The sequence below is a fragment of the Paroedura picta genome, chromosome 1, assembly GCF_049243985.1.
Source record: "Paroedura picta isolate Pp20150507F chromosome 1, Ppicta_v3.0, whole genome shotgun sequence".
NCBI classification, from domain to species: Eukaryota; Metazoa; Chordata; class Lepidosauria; order Squamata; family Gekkonidae; genus Paroedura; species Paroedura picta.
Window position 1 is genome coordinate 93,150,282 of NC_135369.1, and position 21,364 is coordinate 93,171,645.

At 44.2% G+C, this 21,364-nt stretch overlaps 1 protein-coding gene across 3 annotated transcripts in view; it reads left to right on the forward strand.

Annotated features, from left to right (window-relative positions):
- The window catches only part of PRKN (parkin RBR E3 ubiquitin protein ligase), a 951,947-nt gene that overhangs the window by 158,364 nt on the left and 772,219 nt on the right, over positions 1 to 21,364 (forward strand). Inside the window, exon 1 of one of the 3 annotated variants that reach the window (XM_077348089.1) lies at positions 16,539 to 16,685. The exons of the other annotated variants lie outside the window; for them this stretch is intronic. Within the exon in view, the coding sequence (XP_077204204.1) occupies position 16,685 (1 nt within the window). The 5' untranslated portion in view covers positions 16,539 to 16,684. Of the gene's footprint in view, positions 1 to 16,538; positions 16,686 to 21,364 lie in introns of those variants that run through there. 3 annotated transcript variants of the gene reach the window in all.

Genomic DNA, 21,364 nt, shown 5'->3' on the forward strand with positions numbered 1-21,364 from the left:
CTCACCTGATTTAACAGTTAAGACTGGACCCTGGTGGTTTCCATCTGCCTTGTGAAATGTCCAGTAGAGAGAACTTACCATGTTCAAGACTTGTGTAGCAACAGAATAGTAGATGAAACACACACACTGTCAGGAATTTCTAAAACATCCCCCAGGTATCAGAGAGACATTCCTTATTGCACAAGTTTAGTCTCTCAAGCAGGCTGGCTGTTACATGCGTATTCAGTGACTTCCTTGGCTTCCAGATATTTCTGACCCTTGCTCTGACAAAATTGTATGTGTCCTGATAGATTTCTGTTTTCTCTTTCTTGGCTCTTTGTTAAATGTTTCTTGTAGGCCAGCAGGTGATCCTATTAGTGTGTTTCACTGTATTGTTTGTGAATGTCTCTCAGTAGATTTAAGTAACAAAGAAAATGTGTCTTCCATTCCCTGGGAACAAAACTCTCCTTTTCCTTTGGAGTGCAATTTGGGTCTAAGTTTTCTAAATATTTCTTGCAGGGTTTTTGGGGAGGTGAGATGCGGTGGGGTTGCTTTTAAGGATTCATTATGTATTCCAAGCAGTTTTAACAAGTTAGTAGGTAAAGTGTTTTGATTTTTGCCTATTTTGGGATAAGAATAACAAATAACTGAAGAGTTTGAAAGTGTATTGAAATAATTAGTGGAAACATCATATCAATTATACCATACATGATGCTGTACATACAGTGATAATTGAGAGAAAGGTTTCCAGATTAATGGAACAGAAGTTGATTTCTGTGCATGTTCTGCCTCTTTACTGTTGGCCTAACATAACTGGCATGATCTGACTGTGCCACAAATAAAAGGGAGCATTTTCTTTCCAGACTATAAAGGGCATATTATTCTTTATTTCAGCTTCTATACTGGCTAATATGAAAGGTGTAAGAGATGACAAATCAAACGCTTACATAATGGGTGAGACCAAGACAATCTGAAGTTCTTGCCAGCTTTCCTCCATGTCCTCCTTTTTTGGCTCTCCTTATTTTGATATCTTCCCCAGACTGGTGTTACTGGTGGATGGCACCAGGGTTGGGGGTTTAAATTGTTAGTAGAATTGGTCAGTAGGGTGAACGCCATGCTTCTGATAGGTGATATGGCTTGGGTGTTGGTGGATTTCTGAAGAAATGAAATTCTATAATTGTTGGGCAAACTATTAGAACACCTATTTACATATGTATCAAATAGAATAACTATGCATAAAAGTCTGTATTTGCTAGCAATTTGCAATCCTTTCTGTTCATATTATCACCTGCAGCACACCACCAGTTTTTGCCAGAATCAGGTCATGATTCTGAGTTGCCAGGAGGAAGTTGCTGGTAAAAACAGCGCTTAGGTAGGTGTTTACCACTTACCAGCTGTGTGAGGTATAACATGAATGTACTTTTTTATCTTCATGGACAAAATACTTGCTTTCACGGAATCCTAAAAAATGAATTTTGGATAAATTGTATTAATAGAATCATAGAATCATAGAATCATAGAGTTGGAAGGGGCCATACAGGCCATCTAGTCCAACCCCCTGCTCAACGCAGGATTAGCCCTAAGCATCCTAAAGCATCCAAGAAAAGTGTGTATCCAACCTTTGCTTGAAGACGTCCAGTGAGGGGGCGCTCACCACCTCCTTAGGCAGCCTATTCCACTGCTGAACGACTCTGACTGAGAAAAACTTTTTCCTGATATCTAGCCTATATCGTTGTACTTGAAGTTTAAACCCATTACTGCGTGTCCTTTCCTCTGCAGCCAGCAGAAACAGCATCCTGCCCTCCTCCAAGTGACAACCTTTCAAATACTTAAAGAGGGCTATCATGTCCCTCTCAACCTCCTTTTCTCCAGGCTGAACATTCCCAAGTCGCTCAACCTATCTTCATAGGGCTTGGTCCCTTGGCCCCATATCATCTTCGTCGCTCTCCTCTGTACCCTTTCAATTTTATCGATGTCCTTCTTGAAGTGAGGCCTCCAGAACTGCACACAGTACTCCAGGTGTGGTCTGACCAGTGCCGTATACAATGGGACTATGACATCTTGTGATTTTGATGTGATGCCTCTGTTGATACAGCCCAAAATGGCATTTGCCTTTTTTACTGCTGCATCACACTGCCTGCTCATGTTTAGTTTACAATCCACAAGTACCCCAAGGTCTTGTTCACACACAGTGCTACCTAGAAGCGTATCCCCCATCCAGTAGGCATGCTTTTCATTTTTCTGACCCAGATGCAGAACTTTACACTTATCTTTATTAAATTGCATCTTGTTCTTATTTGCCCATTTTTCCATTGTGTTCAGATCTCGTTGAACTCTGTCTCTATCTTCCGGAGTATTTGCCAGTCCTCCCAATTTGGTGTCATCTGCAAACTTGATGAGTAGTCCCTTCACCCCCTCATCTAGATCATTAATAAATATGTTAAAAAGTACCGGGCCGAGCACCGAACCCTGAGGTACCCCACTACTCACCTCTCTCCAGTCTGATGAAACACCATTGACAACAACTCTTTGAGTGCGGTTCTCTAACCAATTCCCTATCCACCTAACGATCTGAAAATCCAGATTGCAGTCCTTCAACTTATCCATCAGAACATCATGGGGAACCTTGTCAAAAGCTTTACTAAAATCCAAGTAAATGACATCAACCAAATTTCCCCGATCCAGCAAACCTGTTACTTGGTCAAAAAAGGAAACTAGGTTGGTCTGGCAGGACCTGTTGGAGACAAATCCATGCTGACTTCCTTGGATCACCAAATTGTCCTCCAGATGTTTGCAGATCGCTCCCTTTATTATCTGCTCCATTATCTTCCCCACAACAGAGGTCAGACTCACTGGTCTGTAGTTTCCCGGGTCATCCTTCCTCCCTTTTTTGAAGATCGGAATAACGTTTGCTCTTTTCCAGTCCTCCGGGACATCTCCAGTCCTTAAAGAGGTTCCGAAGATGATGGACAAGGGCTTTGTATTAAGTACTTTTATATGCGTTAAATGTAAAGGTATGTTTCATTTTAGAGAGCCAGTTTGGTGTAGTGCAGTGGTCCCCAACCTGCGGGCCACGGCCTGGTGCCGGGCCGTGAAGGCCATGGAGCCGGGCCGTGGCTCCCTCTCCCCGCCCCCCCGCAGTAAAAAACTTCCCAGGCCGTAAGCTTGCGGCCCGGGAAGCTTCTTACTGCAGGAGGGCGGGGAGAGGGAATCAGGGCCGGTCCACGCATCGTGCATGCGCGGCCCGCTGCGCGGGTGCGGCCCGCTGCGCGGGTGCAGCCTGCGGGCGTGGCCCGATGCGCGGGCATGGCCCGCATGGGCGCGGCCCGATGTGTGGCCGTGGTCCGCGCGGGCGCGGCCTGTTGCCCTGCCGGTCCCCAGCCTCAGAAATGTTGGGGACCACTGGTATAGTGGTTAGGATTGCGGACTTCTAATCTGGCCAGCCAGGTTTGGTTCTGTGCTCCCCCACATGCAGCCATCTGGGTGAACTCACCAAGAACTGATAAAGCTGTTCTGACCGAGCAGTAATATCAGGGCTCTCTCACCCACCTCTGTTGTGGGGAGAGGAAAGGGAAGGTAAATGTTAGCCACTTTGGCCTATTATGCATGGAGGGGAAGGTCCACATTCAAGGTGGAATGGCGGCGGCTAAAATCACCAATAATGCATGCCGCAGGCGGCAACCGGGCGCAGAGATGACATATGCCTCTGAAAAAGCTGCATTAGCGAAATGCGGAAGAAAGTGGAGCTTCCCGGGCGACCAGGGCATAACCAGAAGCAGCTCCCGAGTGGCCACATGCATAATCGGGGAGGTCCGTGGTGTACAGGGCTTCTGGGTGTGCTTGCTCTATCCCCTTCCGTGCCCTTCAGTTCTGCCGGCAGGGCCTGCGGCTGCGTGTGCCACCCTGCTTGGCTCGCCTCCCTTCCTGTTTCCTCCGCCTCGCTGCCTCGTCCCGTGTGTTTGCGGTTTGCTTCGCTTCTTCCTTGATTTAGGATACTTTGGGCTGATCCTGCATTGAGCAGGGGGTTGGACTAGATGGCCTGTATGGCCCCTTCCAACTCTATGATTCTATGTTTCCTCCTCCGCGTTTTCCATGCGATCGCCAACTGCCGTTTCAGCGGCCGTGCATAATAGGTCTTTGAGACTCCTTCAGGTAGAGAAAAGTGGCATATAAGAACCAATTCTTCTTCTTCTTCTTCTTCTTCACATATGCAACTCTTTCCAAGGTAATGTTTGTTTCTCTGGCCAGACTTGTTCAGCACTTAACCTAGTAACATGGCTTTGAGCACTGAAGGTAATGGTTGTAGAGAAGCTGTAAGTAGTACTGAATTGTAAATGCAACAACTCTCAAGTTCTAAAATGTGGTTTTATTCCAGTGTCATTCATTTCTTTTGAAAATATTCAGATTTACAAAGAACAAAACAGATGCTAAAGATCAATCCTTTCCCAACCTACTCCACTCATTCTTTATTTAATGTTTTCATACATTAATTATATAAATCATTTCATAGATGCCTCTCAATATGTATTAAAGCTGAATACAATTCAAATATTCTCTAAGAGCCATCATTCCTGCATGAAATTGTATTTTCCCCACTTTTTTCTGGATCATAGTTTATTTTTAATGCATTTTTGTTCAATAGTTATTATATTCTCATCAAGGTAATTTTATTGCAGCAGGCTGAGTCAATAGTACATTTCTCAGAATTATAAACGTATAATGCAAGAGTTTTCCTGTGTCTTAAAAACACACACATCACAACTTCTTGTTTTTGCCAGTCTATCTGAAACTTTTTATGTGTATGTAAGAATGAAAGGTCTGTCCAAGAACTCAATCCCAGAATGATTACCTCATTTCAGTGCTTTAAAACACAAAGCATAGCTCTTTGGATCATTTGGCCCTCCAATTCACCGGGCTGTCAGGGTACAGAAACTTCTTTCAGGCAGAAGCTGAGCAAGATGATCAGTGATGCGGTTCTTTTCCTTGGTTTTAAAATCATGATAAAAAGCCTTCAGAGGCTGTGGTTATAAATAAAAAGAGTAGAGGGGAGCAAGGCTATTTGTACATCCCCTTCCAACTGTTTCCCCCTCAAATGTACATACCTTAAAGTTACTTTGCAGGAAGAGAAAGGATTAAGCAAATGTCCTTCCTCAACCCTTTCCCTTCTCTCTGGCAACACCTGAAACTGATTTACATAAAAAACTGAGGGAAAGATTAAAAGAGCTGTTAATCATGTGTAGCTTAATCCTCAATTGAGTAGCAGTTTTACACTATTCCATCCCTACATTGCCAACATGCTCAAAAATTTTCCTAGGATAATTTATCTGTCATGTATGTCTAAAACATAATAGACAGCCATCCTTTTTGGAAATAGTGTTTTAAATCCGATGAGATGAGAATCTCTAATATATAATATAATAATTCTCTTTGAATTGTCTTCCTGAAGAAACTAGATTAAAAAAAGAAGAGATAGCTAGAAAGGAGAAGCCATCAATATTCTCTTCTTTTCTGAATGCTGCCATATCTGCCACACTATGTTGTTTGAGCTTGTTGTACCTGATGGCGTTGACGTATGATGGGATTTCATTACATTTTTATCAGACTGGCAGAAGGTGATTGACAAGGTAACTTACAAAATAAAATAATAAAACAATAAAACCAACACATATATAGTTTTAAATAAATAAGATGGTTGAGTATAGGTCAGCATTGAGTATAGGTCAGCAAACCACATCAGTGGTTTGTAGGTAAGGAAACTTGAAGAAAATGAATTTCAGATGTTGGCATACAGTATACCTTCTGACATTGAAGAAACACATGTGCATCTGAGGTCAGAATCTATCTTTGAGAACTGAGGGTATTTGAAGAATCTAGAAAAAGGCAAAAGTTACAGAATATGATGATCCTGTGCTGATTATTTGTAAATCTACAGTCATCCCTCCGAGATGCAACAAAATATTTATTGTTGTAGTCACAGTGCAGTCCCCTATGAATACTTAGTCTGCACTGGCATGCCCATGGAAGAAACTGTTGCTGTTGTTGTTGTCAGCCATTCAGTTGTGTCTGACTGTTGGTGATCCCATGGCACAGCCGCTGCCACAATCCTTGATCCCGCACTGCCTCTCTCAGTCATGCAATAATCTGGCTGTTTTCCATCTTGGTCGTGTCCAAACAATGTTTACTTTGTCGGCCTGGTTTCTTTTTTCCACTGGTCAATTCCAGCATAATCCCTTTCTCCATTGAGTTGGATCACGTGATATGGCCAAATTTAGTGAGCTGCAGTTTCATGATTTTGCCTACCAATGATATATCATACTTTCTGCATTGGAGTATTTCCTTGTTTGTGAATTTTGCTGTCCATGGAACCTGCAGAAACCTTCTCCAACACCAGAGTCCAAATGAATCGATTCTTCCCTTTTCCAATTTTTACATCGTTTAACTTTCAGTACCATGGAAATATGATAGCTCTAACTAATCTACATTTGGTAGTCAGGTTTATATCCTTGCTTTTCCATGTCTGATTCAAGCTCATCATTGCAGAGCAACCCAGAGCAATTTGACATTTTATTTCCATACTGCAATCATCACTCATATCAATTTTTGATCCAAGAAAAATGAATTCTTGAATGCATTTGATCTCTTTACCAACAGTTGTTATTGTGACCTGTCTGTTTTATGCAGTGGTCATTATTTTTCGTCTTTCTAGTGTTTAAGAAAAGGCCAAATTTCTTACTTTCTTCATTGAACTTTTTAATCAGCTGTTCTAGACCTTCCTTAGTTTCTGACAGGAGGGTAGTGTCATCGGCATACTGAAGATTATTTATATTCCTTCCTCCAATCGTAACTCCGGTGTTTGATTCTTTGAGTTCAATCTCTTTCATAATGATCTCAGCATACAAATTAAACAGGAAGGGGGAAAGAATACAACCTTGGTGCACTCCTTTCTCTATTTTGGGCCAGTCATTGTCACCAAATGGTATACATACAATGGCTTTTTGGTTTGTGTTGACCGCATCAGTTTGATCAAATGTACTGGCACCCCCAGATTTTGTAGGGCTTCCCACAATTTGTTGTGATCCACACAATCAAAAGCTTTCTTGTAGTCAATAAAGCAGATTTGGACATCCTTCTGATATTTCCGTGACTTTTACAAAATCCAGCACAGTTTGCTATGTGATCGCGAGTGACAACCCCCCATTGAAAACCAGCCTGAACATCTGGTAATTCTATTTCCATGGTTGCTACTATGTGTTGTATGATTTTGAGCAGGATCTTACCAGCATGAGCAATTGCTATTGTACAGTAATCGGAACAGTTTTTTGAGTCACCCTATTTTGGTAGTGGGATGAACACAGATAGTTTCCACTGCTCTGGCCATTTTTGGTTTCAAGACTAAGTGCTCCTTACTCTGGAATTTATAGCCTTTTTCCAGGTATGAGGGCAGGTATCCCTAAAATCTCTTTCTGCCACAGCAGAGAGTTGATACTTCTTGTCAAGGGGTGTTTCCGCTCAAGGACCACTGTTGCCAATTGGTCCCACAAAGTGGAAACGCTATTTTTAAAAGTGCAATCTCGGCATTACACATACCTGCTTTTTTTAGTGGAGTCCAGTAGCGTTTCATTCGTTTCCCACAGGTTTCCAGTCTTGCAAAAATCGCTAGCCAGAAGCGATTTTTCCTGTGCTTTGTCCCGCCCCTGGCCGTCAGTCAAATGAACAGCCAATGGGCAGTTGGTATCATGCTCCAAGAAAGCCCCTTTCCCTTTAAGAAAAGTTAAAAAAAAAACACGTTACAACGAATATGCGTTAATTCGTTGCAACGGAGAGCCCCATTTAGCTGGCAGCTAGCGTGTGAGCTGGCGATTCACTGTTGCCATGCTACCCTGAGTGAAAAGAAAAATCCCCCCCCTGCACGGGTGCGATTTTCGGCCGAAAATTAAGGGAACTGGCAAACGGGGTTGTGTTGTGCTTGGGGACTTAGGGGAGCTTTAAAGCACTTCTGTAGAGGGACTGTAGCCGGAGAAGCCTCGCTGGGTGAATGAAGGCTTGCCGGTTCGTTGCTTTCTGTTGCTCTGAGAAAAAAAATGGCAATCGCTTTGCCGGAAGTTCGGAGGAGAGAGCCAGGGGGAGGGACTTTGTTGGAACCACAACAATGGGAACGCACAGGTCTTTTTCGCTACTGTTACAGATTGTTTGCAAGAGTGTAGCACTTTTCGGAGGGTGAATCCACTTTTCCTGATTTCCCTTTAAGCGCTACAACAAATCGCTTTTTGCGGGACTGTTTCAGGAGTGTGGCAGATTGTGTGTGATGTTTTGCGGAACTGCAAATTAGTAGCGTTTACAATTTGCAACCCTTCTGTTACTTTGAAGTCGTGCGGAATGGACCAAGATATCTTCCACATTTTTCTTTCTCTGTGGAAAAATTGAAATCTGAAGACTTTCTTTCTTCCTCATCTCATTCTTGAGAATGAAGAGGAAGAATGCATTGTACTTTTTAACACTGTTGTTAACACAAAGGGAAATCTTTGTGTCAACTATAGTATTATAATGGCCTGACAGATGACCATTTCTGTGCCTTATTAGCCCGAGGAATTGCAATGGAACAAGCTGAATCTGTCTCAAACTGTCTTAAGGTACCACTTTAAGTCACATGGAATGGAACACAATGGAATTAAATCACATGGAATGGAACACTATCTGAACACAATGGAAAAATGGGCAAATGAGAACAAGATACAATTTAATAAAGATAAGTGTAAAGTTCTGCATCTGGGTCAGAAAAATGAAAAGCATGCCTACTGGATGGGGGATACGCTTCTCGGTAACACTGTGTGTGAACGAGACCTTTGGGTACTTGTGGATTGTAAACTAAACATGAGCAGGCAGTGTGATGCAGCGGTAAAAAAGGCAAATGCCATTTTGGGCTGTATCAACAGGGGCATCACATCAAAATCACAAGATGTCATAGTCCCGTTGTATATGGCACTGGTCAGACCACACCCGGAGTACTGTGTGCAGTTCTGGAGGCCTCACTTCAAGAAGGACATAGATAAAATTGAAAGGGTACAGAGAAGAGCGACGAAGATGATCTGGGGCCAAGGTACCAAGCCCTATAAAGATAGGTTGAGGGACTTGGGAATGTTCAGCCTGGAGAAAAGGAGGTTGAGAGGGGACATGATAGCCCTCTTTAAGTATTTGAAAGGTTGTCTCTTGGAGGAGGGCAGGATGCTGTTTCCGTTGGCTGCAGAGGAGAGGACACGCAGTAATGGGTTTAAACTACAAGTACAACGATATAGGCTAGATATCAAGAAAAAAATGTTCACAGTCAGAGTAGTTCAGCAGTGGAATAGGCTGCCTAAGGAGGTGGTGAGCTCCCCCTCACTGGCAGTCTTCAAGCAAAGGTTAGATACACACTTTTCTTGGATGCTTTAGGATGCTTAGGGCTGATCCTGCGTTGAGCAGGGGGTTGGACTAGATGGCCTGTATGGCCTCTTCCAATTCTATGATTCTATGAAATCCACCAACTCAGAATGAATGGACTGACTTGGGTTTGTGTTGTCTCCTTCAGAGACTGTGGTCAAGGTCTAGACCTTCCAGTATGTGGATAATCAAATTCACCCTCTGAAAACGGATGCTAAAAGGCAGTTGGTCTACAATTTCTGATACTGGTTACATAGTTGTGTGTCTAAGTCATAGAGCTGAGACAGTATTTAGACTATTCACTTGTACTTTAAGGTCTATATTTGTATGAGGAGCAAAAAGCATTATTAAGAAAAGAAACCAAGTTTGCTATTTGCTATAGCTGACCAGCAGGTTTTGATAGAAGTAGGATTTCTGCAGTGTCCATTCTTTTGCCGTGTTTAATGGTCTTTAGTTTTCTAGACTTAGTACCTTGAATATTTATTGATGGGGAAAATGTGCTTTTGGGAGATATGTTCCAGTAGTGTGTACTGAGGCAGTTTTTCTAAATTTTTTTGTCTTTTTTGGAATGTTTCCATTTTGAACTCAGCAAATAAGGCACTATCTGTTGGGAAATGGTGATAATGATCTGACATTTATTTAGCACTTTTCATCCAGATAGATCCCAAATGGATTTATAAACTGTCCCAACTGACTGTACTAATTGTGTACAGTATATAAGAAGCACTTCACTCAGCATTAAAATGAAAAGTGCTGGTTGGTCAAGCTTAGTGTATGGATTATTTTCATTCTGTCATCGTGGACTGCTAAAACTGGTAGTGGCATGGCACTTGGATAAATGTATTTTTTTTCTCTTTGGAAAACTAGAGCTAGACAAAATCTGATAAATAGATAGCCAGGATTTTGCCAGATTCTAGCATACTGGGGTTCAAAGTATTATGTAAAGAATTTGGCCTGCATGGGAAAATCCGTGATATTTCCATTTACACATCCAGTAAATGGGACAGCACTGAAGGCCTCTTCCATCAACATAAACTGGTTTCTTTGCAAAGGCCTCTATTTTATGTATTCAAGACATTTCTATGCCACCTTTCTATGCAAATAAGGTCCCCATGGCGGCAAACAGCCAAGCTTTAATTTTTTTAAACATTAAAACAGCATTTAAAATATTTATACAATTCAGAAAAAAAACATGCAAATATACAAACACAACACAAACAGAAAGGTGTGAACCAGTAACATTCTTGGCATAACTCAGCACATAAAGGTCTCTTAAAAATTCTAGAGACACTGCTGAACTCTCTAATGAAAGAATCCACTGCACAGCCTATTAGCCCCCCTCAGAAATAAGCAGTATGTTCATCTTCAGCAGGAACTCAAAAGCTACCTGTCAAATCCAAATTAAAACATGTCAGTAACCTTTGCACATAGATGTTTGTTCCCTATAGTTAAACACACAAAAAACTTCATGGCAATTTTATAACGTTTTCAGGATTGGTGTAGTTTGTTCTTGAATCTACTTGTTAGTTCCATAATATTGTTTTTTCGTCCCAAAACTGAAATTTAGTTGCTGGCTTGCAAAGACATGTTTCCTGGGCAGTCATTTTTGTTTTATCTTTAAGAGTTTATTTGCTAAAGGTTTTCCTGAACTCGTCTTCCTTGTTACTTAGAATCGCTTGAGTGAAAGACTTACTGTTATCTGGAGCAGCAGGTGAACAACTTTGGAACAAGTAGCAATCAGAGCACTACAAATAATAGGCTGGAACCCATGAAGCATGAGTGTAAGGCACTCATGGAAACAGATTTTTTTTCTGCCTTGCCTTTTCCACAGCAGCCCTTTGTGCCCCCCTTCCCAAAGATAATGCTGAGACAGGAGAGCCAGATGGGCAAAATGCCATGGGGTGTGGTGGTAGCTACAGTTAGGAGTGGGAGTCAGGCGACCTCCCCAAGCCACTAGAACATCTGGTGCCAGAAGCTCTGCAGCGCAAGCTTCCCATTCATGCAAGAATATGTAAAAACAATGTGTGATTTTTGTCTTATTCCCTTTTTTCACTCAAGCTCTCCATGCCTTTCATGGACTTTTGTCCATGAAACTGAATGAACGTTTCAACCCAGTGAGCTTCAGTAGTGAAAAAGGCAAACTCTGTGTTGGGGATTATTAGGAAAGGGATCAAAAATAAAACAACCACTCTTATGATACCCCTGTATAGATGCGGTCTGTATAGATGCGGTCTATGGTGCGGTCTCATTTGGAATACTGTGTAGTTCTGGTCATCAGAACTTTTTTTTTAAATGATGCACAGGGTGGAGAGAGTTTAGAATCATAGAATCACAGAATCATAGAATCATAGAGTTGGAAGGGGCCGTACAGGCCATCTAGTCCAACCCCCTGCTCAATGCAGGATCAGCCCAAAGCATCCTAAAGCATCCAAGAAAAGTGTGTATCCAACCTTTGCTTGAAGACTGCCAGTGAGGGGGAGCTCACCACCTCCTTAGGCAGCCTATTCCACTGCTGAACTACTCTGTGAAAAAAATTTTCCTGATACAATGAGAAAATTTTCTCCTCCCCAAATAGTATAATTTGAGGGCATACAATGATGCTGAATGGGCAGTAGATACAGGACAGAGAAAAGGAAATACTTCTTTACACATCTAGTGATTAAATGTGGAATTTGCTGCCTGAGGGTGTAGTGATGGACCCTGACGTAGAAAGTTTTAAAAGGGAATTAGTGGCTACTTGCCATTTAACCTCCATATGTAGTCAACCTATGATTCCCAGTGCTAGGAATCTCTTCCTATATGCTGTGTTGTTGGACCTCCAGAGAAATTGGTTGGCCACTGTGTGAGGAATGCTGGACTAGATGGACCACTAGTCAGTTCTGCAAGGCACTTCTTAAGAAATCATTTGTACAACTCATTCTAATGGCTCAGTTCAATAATCCTGCAAAAATCCCACAAACCATGGTTTATTTGTTTAACATAGTTAACTATGTATGGTTAGCCTAGGAAACCAGAGTGAAGCCTGCAGATGATTGCTCAAAATGTGGCATGCATTGTTAAATGCTGGTTTTGTTGCTTTATTTACGGGGTCAAGAAGATGCTACCAGTGACCAAACTGTCTATGTTCGCACATTACACAAAACTATAATTAAAACTGACTTCATATCCTGCTTTTTTAAATTATTATTATTATTTAATTTTTAGACCGCCCTTCTCCCAATAGGTCTCAGGGCGGTTTACAACATAAATAGTTAAAACACAATAAAATCCCCATAAAAACCCCAATTTAAAGTTACATATAACATATCACATAACATATAGCGGCGGTGGTCACAATTCTGATCTTAGTTCAGCCTGGTGGAGAGAATAATGTTCAGAAGAGGGTGGCATCAGTACAATACATCTAACCATGATCTCGGTGTTAGAGATCTCAATATTGGAGGGGATCCTCTGATGGATTAGTGGGAGAGCTGCCCTGGCCTCAACCATATGCCTGGCGGAAGAGCTCCATCTTACAGGGCCTGCAGAAAGCTGGTAGATCCTGCAGGGCCCTTAGCTCTTCTGGGAGCTCGTTCCACCAGGTCGGGGCCAGGACTGAAAAGGCCCTGGCCCGGGTCGAGGCCAGGCGAACATCCCGTGGGCCCGGGACAACCAGTAAATTCATACCCGCAGAGCGGAGTGCCCTGCGGGGGGCATAAGCAACCAAGCGGTCCCGCAGGTAGACGGGACCCAGGCCGCGTATAGCCTTAAAGGTCAATACCAATACCTTGAATCTGATTCGGAAACAGACTGGTAACCAGTGCAGATGACGAAGCACCGGCTGAATGTGGGCCCTCAAAGGTGTTCTAGTGAGGACCCTGGCAGCCGCCTTTTGGACCAGCTGTAACTTCCGAGTCAAAGACAGGGGAAGGCCCGCGTAGAGCGAGTTACAGAAGTCTAATCTGGAAGTGACCGTTGCATGGATCACTGTGGCCAGGTGTTCCGAGGACAGGTAGGGCGCTAGTAGCCGGGCTTGGCGAAGATGGAAAAATGCCGTCCGAGCTACATTGGTGACCTGAGCCTCCATAGAGAGGGAGGCATCAAATGTCACTCCCAAATTCCTGGCAACTGGTGCAGGTGTTAATTGCACCCCATTCAGGCATGGGAGGCACGCTTCCTGGTCCTGCCCTCTTCTGCCCAGCCACAGGACCTCCGTCTTGGAGGGGTTGAGTTTCAGGCGACTCTGCCTGAGCCATCCAGCTACCGCTTCCAAACAGCTGGCAAATGTATCCGGGGTGGAGTCCGGCCGGCCGTCCATTAGGAAGTAGAGCTGGGTGTCATCCGCATATTGGTGGCAACCCAGCCCATAGCCCCGGACCAGCTGGGCTAGAGGGCGCATATAGATGTTAAAAAGTGTGGGAGAGAGTATCGCCCCCTGCGGAACCCCATAAGGGAGCTCACAAGGGCTCGACATACTCTCCCCCATCGCAACCCTCTGAGTCCGGTTCTGGAGGAAGGAGACCAGCCATTGAAGCGCAGTCCCCCTTATTCCAGCTCCGGCGAGGCGGTGTACCAATAACTCGTGGTCGACCACATCAAATGCGGCCGACAGGTCTAGAAGCACGAGAATGACGGAGCCGCCCCGATCCAGCTGGCGCCGGATATCATCCATGAGGGCGACCAGCACTGTCTCCACCCCGTGTTTCATCCAAGAAACCTAGGAGTTGGTCCGCTGCGGCCCGCTCTATCACCTTACCCAAAAACGCCAAATGCGAAACTGGGCGGTAACTGGCGGGGTTCCGCGGGTCCAATGATGGCTTTTTCAGTAAGGGGCGTACCACTGCTTCCTTGAGCCCCTTGGGAAACTCTCCAGATGTTAAGGAGAGGTTGACAATCTCCCTCAAGGGGCCTCCTATCCGTTGGTCGCCCGATTTGAGCAACCAGGACGGACAGGGATCCAAGGGGCAAGTGGTCGCCCTCACTGAACCCAGTAACTTGTCCACTTCGGTTACAGAGAGCCGCCTGAAGCCATCAAACACTAACCCCCTTGACGGCCACGGAGCTTCCAGTTCACTAACTGTATCAATCGTGGCAGGTAGGTCACGGCGGAGCGACAGGACTTTGTCCGCAAAATAGCTCGATAATGCCACACAGCTCAATTCCAATTGCCTTATCGTTTGTCGCCCTTCTTCCAGGGCGGTAAGTGATCTAATTACCTTAAATAATTGTGCTGGGCTAGAGCTTGCGGACGCGATTTCTGCGGCATAGAAGTCTCGTTTCGCCGCTTTCACCGCATTCTCATACGCCTTCATAAGCGATGAGATGTCCTTGTAGCTTCGTCACGAGTCTTCCTCCACACTCGCTCAAGCCGTCTCACTTCCTTCTTCCTCTCCCGAAGCTCCCGGGAATACCATGGAGCCTGTTTGAGGCGAAGGCGGAGAGGGCGCCTAGGAGCAATTTTGTCAATGGCGGCCGTAAGGCGGGACTGCCAGTCCTCCACCAAGGCCGTCAACGAGGTGCCGGAGGGCATCGGGTCCCGCAGGGCATTCAGGAATCTCTCAGATTCCATGAATCTCCGCGGGCGGACTAGAATACGTCCGTCACCCAAACGGAGAGGGGGTGGTATCCTCAGTCGAGCCTTCAGGGCATGGTGGTCTGACCATGGAACGATGTTATTCGCCACCAGATCTACCGCTACACCTGCACCAAAGATCAAATCGAGGGTGTGACCAGCCTGATGGGTGGGACCAGCAACAATCTGCGAGAACCCTAGTGTCTCCATGGCTGACACTAGATCCAGGCCAAGTCCTGAAGACGGCGCATCCGCATGAACGTTGAAGTCCCCCAAAACTAAAAGTTTTGGGTACTGCAACGTCCAGGCAGCCACCGCCTCCAGCAGGCCTGGCAGGGAATCGGGCGGGGCAGTGGGTGATCGATACACCAACCAGATCGCCATGTTCTCGACTGATTCCCACCCAAGACCGACACACTCAATCCCCGGAATCGTTGGCGCAGGGAGAGCCCTGAAGGAGAAGGTCTCTCTGACCAGAATTGCCACCCCCCCTCCCCTCCCATGGAGCCGGGGTTGATGCAGGACGGAAAACCCAGGCGGTGCCAGATCTTTCAAGGCGACGGTCTCGCCTTCACGCACCCAGCTTTCCGTCACGCAAGCCAGGTCAGCCTCATGCCTAACGAAGTAATCCCGCAGGGTTGAGGACTTGTTGTTTATTGACCTGGCATTGCATAGGATCAACACCGGTTCCACCCTAGCCCTCTCCCCCATGAACCTGGGGATGGGACGAAAATTTGAAGGGCAACGTCCATATCGACCAGGCCACCATCCGTGGGAATTCCACGGTCGGGGCCTTCTTGGACCTACGTACGTCGTTGCCCCCCTATTATTGAATCTCCTCCCACCGCTATGTTTGCTTTGGCCCAGAAGAACTGGAATTATAGCCCCGGGCCGGATCCCCATCTCAATGGCCACACTCTCTTCCCTAGGTCACCATGTAGGGCAGTCCTTCATCTAACAGTTCTAATAGCTGTCTAAAAACCTCCCAACCCAATCCCTCCCGTCCCAATCCCCCCTCAAAAACCCTCCCTCAAAACCCACCCTCGACTAACTACAGCTATACTGGTCCCACCCACTAGCTATCCAGGGTGTTATACCGAGGATCCAGCTGAGTACCCAGCTGCTCTCCTCTGGCCGTCCACCTCTACCTAACACTCTGGAAAAATAAAATCCCGTCCCCCAACTGAATAGAACTTAGTCAGAGCAGTTCTGTCAACATCCAGGAGGTGGCGCAGGGGGGTAGCTTGAGACAGTCTCCTTCTTCTCCTACTCTTCGGATGTTGCCGTTGCACTTTGTAGCAGCAGGGGCTCTGATCTTGATTGCTCCAGCATGGAATGCGTGGAATGCAGGGGTCCGTTCTGCTCTCAACAGCTCTGCCACAGCTGAGTGAGACAAACAAGGTCCCACACTGCAACCAACCTTCCAGGCTGAATCCTCCCAAGCTTCGAGTTGGGGGAAGCTGTTTTCTGTGCCAACACCTGCTGGATGGATCAAAAGTGTGCAGTCCTTGCAGCAAGAGCTCCCACTCGTCCTCCAAGAAGAGGGCAGTGAGAGGGGGTGGGGGGGGAGAGGGGGAGTAGCAGAAGAGCGAGCCATGCAGCGTTAAAGTGACCGCAGAGCATTCTTCCGTTCCAATGATGTGGGAAAACTCTCTAGGCGACGCCAGCTAAACACAGAACAACGCAGCTCCTGCTGCTCTCAGGCCAGCTACTGAATTGTGCTGGTCCTCCGCACACAGTAAGTTCCACGTAGCTCAGATGTTAACTATTAGCTCAGCATTAACCGCTCCGGCTTTTCTGCTCAAAAGCTCTCCGACTCCTTCCCAGTTCCTTGTTCTTCAACTCTCCCAGTCTCTCACTTTCTCCTCTCAATCCCCCTCCACTTGCCCTCTTCGTCTCCAGCCGGCTTGTCTGCTGTCTCTCTGCCACTGCTGTCTCTCGGCCACTGTCTCTCGGCCACTCCGCTCTCCTCAGCACTCCCTGCAGCTTTCTTCCCAGCTTTCTTCCCAGCTTTCAGTCTTTAGAAGCTGCTCTTCTAGTTAAACAGTTGGGGTGGTCTCTGCCCTACCCGGTTGACAAGTTCGGGGCTGAACAATGAAAAAAGAAACCCTAAAAATTCACCAGGACAGAGGAGCTAATGCCTTCCATCCGCCCCGGTGGCCATCTTGCCGCCTTGCTGATCATAGTTAGACAGACCCCTAGCTAAACTTAAGGGAATCTTTTCAATTAGGCACTCATACTATAGTTAATTTAAGTAAACCACCATTTTGAATGATGTCAAAACTATGCCAATGTCTAGACTAGTGCTCATTCTGCACATGTTGGATAATGCACTTTCAGTGTGCCTTTGCAACATGCAGAACAGGAAAATCTGCTTCTAAAGTCCATTGAAAATGCATCATCTAACATGTGCGGAATAAGCCTTGGTCTCACCATTACAACTGCATGTTAGGCTGAGACAGTGACATTCTCTAGGCAACCTAGTGTGAAGTTCATAATTTTGGATTTGAACCTTGGTCTCCAATATCCAAGACCTGCTCTCTAGCTATTGTACTAAACTAGTCAAGAATCTCCTAAATCCTGCCTACTCAATGTGTCGTATTAAAATTTGCAGAATTTCTCTGCTCCAGTTTTTAGTTTGGACAGCATATATTTGCATGAGAAAAACAAATGTTTGGGTATGAATAAGTTTTCATTGTGAAAGGAACTATTATTTTAGAAGGCTATGTTATTTACTGGATAAACTTCTATACCAAATTACTATAAACAACATACCTAACAATTTTGCAAATGCATGTTATTTGCATAATCCCTTTTGCAGTGGTGTACACAATGTTGTCATGATAAGTTTGTGTTTAATATTAATTAAAAAGCCAATTTGTCTTCTAATGGACCTTTAACACACTCAGAGTCTTGTTTCATCCTGTCTTTGTTCATAGATTATGACCCGAGAGACTCATTTTAATATCTAATGTGTTCACTTAGGTGGTCTGCTCAAAATCCCTTCACAAGTCTTGTTTTTAAAAGGCATTTATGTTATGATCAAAATCACAAATTTGTAAAGGGAAGAAAATGCTGTAAATTGAAGTATTGGTTTAGGGAATGAGATTAACTCCTTAGGAGCATCAGACTCTGGAATTCCATGGGACATCACCTTTTCTATACAAATGAGGAGACCAATTACAGAAGTAGCACAATCTGTAGAGTGTGCTTGCCCCTATTTGTAGAACTGGCACAAGGTGTGCATTCCCCAAAAAGGTACTTGCTATGTAAATATCTGCCAACAGAAGCTAATATTCCATGAATCTGGATTTAGGGTTGCCAGCCTCCAGGTTGGGCCTAGGGATGTCCTGGTATTCCAGCTGATCTCCAGATGATGGAGAAAATGGCTTCTTTAGAGAAGGGACTCTTTGGTATTGTGCCCCATTGAAGTCTCTCCCATCTCTACCCCCTCTACCCCCTCTCCCCAGACTCCTCCCCCCCAAAAAAAAGCTCCAGGAATTTCTCAATCATATTGTGTACATTGATTGACTGGTTATGCAGATGAAATGGCTCAAATAATCTGGTTGTAAGAATGTAAACATTTTAAATTACACATCTAGTTGGATATTCATAGGTTAAACACATCCACAAAAAAAAGAAAAGGAAAAAAAAACTTAGTTTCTTCCATATCAGATTTACTCTTGTTTTTATATTGCAGTTTGCTGTGTGTTAAATCACAAGCACTGGGATATTTAGAAACTTGAATTATATCCCATAAAATTTAGATTTATAAAGTTGAGCTGCTAATGTAGACCTATACTTTTTTAATGACATGGTAATTTATTCAAATATATTAAGATTGTTTGGCATACTAATTTTTCTGTATTGATGAATTGTAATGGTTTGCTTACTTTCTTTTTTTTTTGCAAATACTTTCTTAAAGCTATGCAAATACACGTCTTGACTTCAGTTGTATTTCACAATGTTATTACTTTCTCTTCCTTGTAAGTCCAGTACATATGTTTATTTATTATGAGTACATGTACTTCTGTATTTGCATTCACTTTTAAATCAGCAAGGATTTAGTCTGGTTTTCTACACTGGCTTTCTCCCTTAGAAGTAAATGAAGTTTCTTTAATGGCATCACTTTACTCCTTCTTCTTGCAATCTCAGAGCAACCTGTTCTAGAATGCCAGAGTCATATCTAGAAAAGTGAATCCCAGGTGTTTTGGGAGGTGATGAATCAGTGGGAATGCTAGTGCATCCCTTTGTTAACCCACTTGTTAACATGTTTGCTGATAGGATGGAATCTGTTGTTATCCTTGTTTGACTTTTTAAAAAGCCTTCATTTAATGTGAAACTCACTTCAATAGGAAACATTTTTTGTTGTTTCCAGGTTAATTGGGATAGAATTCTCTGGGACTGAGCGCCTCATCGAAAGGGTAGTTCCTTTCAAATTCTAGGCAAAGAGTCCATGTTTTGTCAGCCATTAGTATTCTTGTATGCAGAACATGACAGTTCTTGGGAGTAGCCAGCATGGCAGAATTGGCAACTGGAAACCCCCAAACAGGCAGAGATTCAAGACATCCCCATGAAAAGACAAAACGGGAGTTGCTTAGTCATTTGGGAGGCTTAAAACAGGCACTGAAGCATTAAAAGCAGAGCAAATGTGTTGCCGATTGCACTCATTGTAATGGAAGGCAGGTGAAGGGTGCAGATGTCGGCTAACATTCTCAAAGTAGTAGTATTCGTTTTCTGTCTTGCTCATTGTTCATTGAAAAAGAGCACTGGTGCAAAATAAATACTGGTATACTTGGTGAAAAACCTCCGAGTGTAACAATGAATAAAAGAATTGTAACCTTCGACACATATCATGCGGATGACGATTTGTATGTTTACTAATCAATCCCTATGTGAGTATCGCACACTACTAAGACTACAGTATTTCAGTGGTGTACACTGTATATGTTAAAGCAATGGAATAAACCAACACAAATTATATTAGAACTAGTAATAATAAGGGAGTTAGAAGGAATAAGAAAAAAAAGGCACCCTTAGTCTGTCAGAATCCCATTTGTCTCAAGCACACACTAGCAATCCATCACATATGCACAGTCATTAGGAATGGCACTAAGCAAAGCATGTTCCAGATTCTAGAACCCTTACTAAATACAAACTGCATGACCAGCTGTTCTGGGTCTGGAAGCAGGGGAAGGGAACCACATGACCATTCCAACTTATACAGAATCAGTTTTCAAAGGCCTTCCAAAGGTATTGAGACAGAGCAGTGATTGTTAGAAAGAGTGAACCCCCAAACGCTCATCCTATTTGGCATGAATATCATCTTTGGTTAGATGACCTCCATGTCATGTTGAGGAACCAAATTTTGGCTATGCACATAACTGCTAATGCTGTTTCATTTGCACTTTTCTCCTCCTGCACTGCTCAGAAAATAGAATGAGACAGTGAGGTTCCAGTATCATTGATAAGGTTCCATATGATATTCTTATTGACTAGCTGGTAAAATGTGATATGGATCCTAATTCTGTCAGGTGGATCGGTAACTGGTTAACAGATTGTACCCAAAGGCTACTTGTAATTGATTCAGCATTCTCTTGGAAAAGGGTAACAATTGGAGTGCCCTAGGGATCTGTCCTGGAACCTGTGTTGTTCAACATATTTATAAATGATTTGGATGAGGGATTAGAGGGGATACTTATTAAATTTGCAGATGATACTAAACTGGGAGGGGTAGCAAACACAACAGAAGACAGAATAAGAATACAGGATGATCTTGATAGGCTTGAGAACTGGTCTAAGCTGAATAAAATGAAATTCAATAGGGACAAATGTAAAGTTCTGCATTTAGGTAAGAAAAAACAAACACACCAATATAGGATGGAGGAGACTTGTCTTGGGAGTAGTATGTGTGAAAAGGATCTAAGAGTCTTAGTAGACCACACATTGAACCTGAGTCAACAGTGTGACTCGGTGGCTAAAAAGCCAAATGGGAATTTGGGCTGTATCAAACGGAGTATCGTGTCCAGATCACGAGAGGTGATGTTACCGCTTGACTCTACTCTGGTTTGGCCTCGAGGGGTTTGGAGACCACGTCCCTGGTCAGAAATTTAGGTGTGACCATCGACGCCTCCCTAACTACGGAGGCGCAGGTCAATAAGGTAGCCAGCCAGGCATTTTGCCACCTTTGGCAAGCCCAGCTACTAGCGTCCTACCTGTCCCCTGAACACCTGGCCGCAGTGATCCATGCAATGGTCACCTCTAGAATAGATTTCTGTAACTCGCTCTACGTGGGCCTGCCCTTGTCCCTGACCTGGAGATTCCAGCTGGTACAGAACGCAGCTGCTAGGGTCCTCACAGGAACATCATGGAGAACCCATATCCAGCCTGTGCTGAGGCAGCTTCATTGATTGCCAG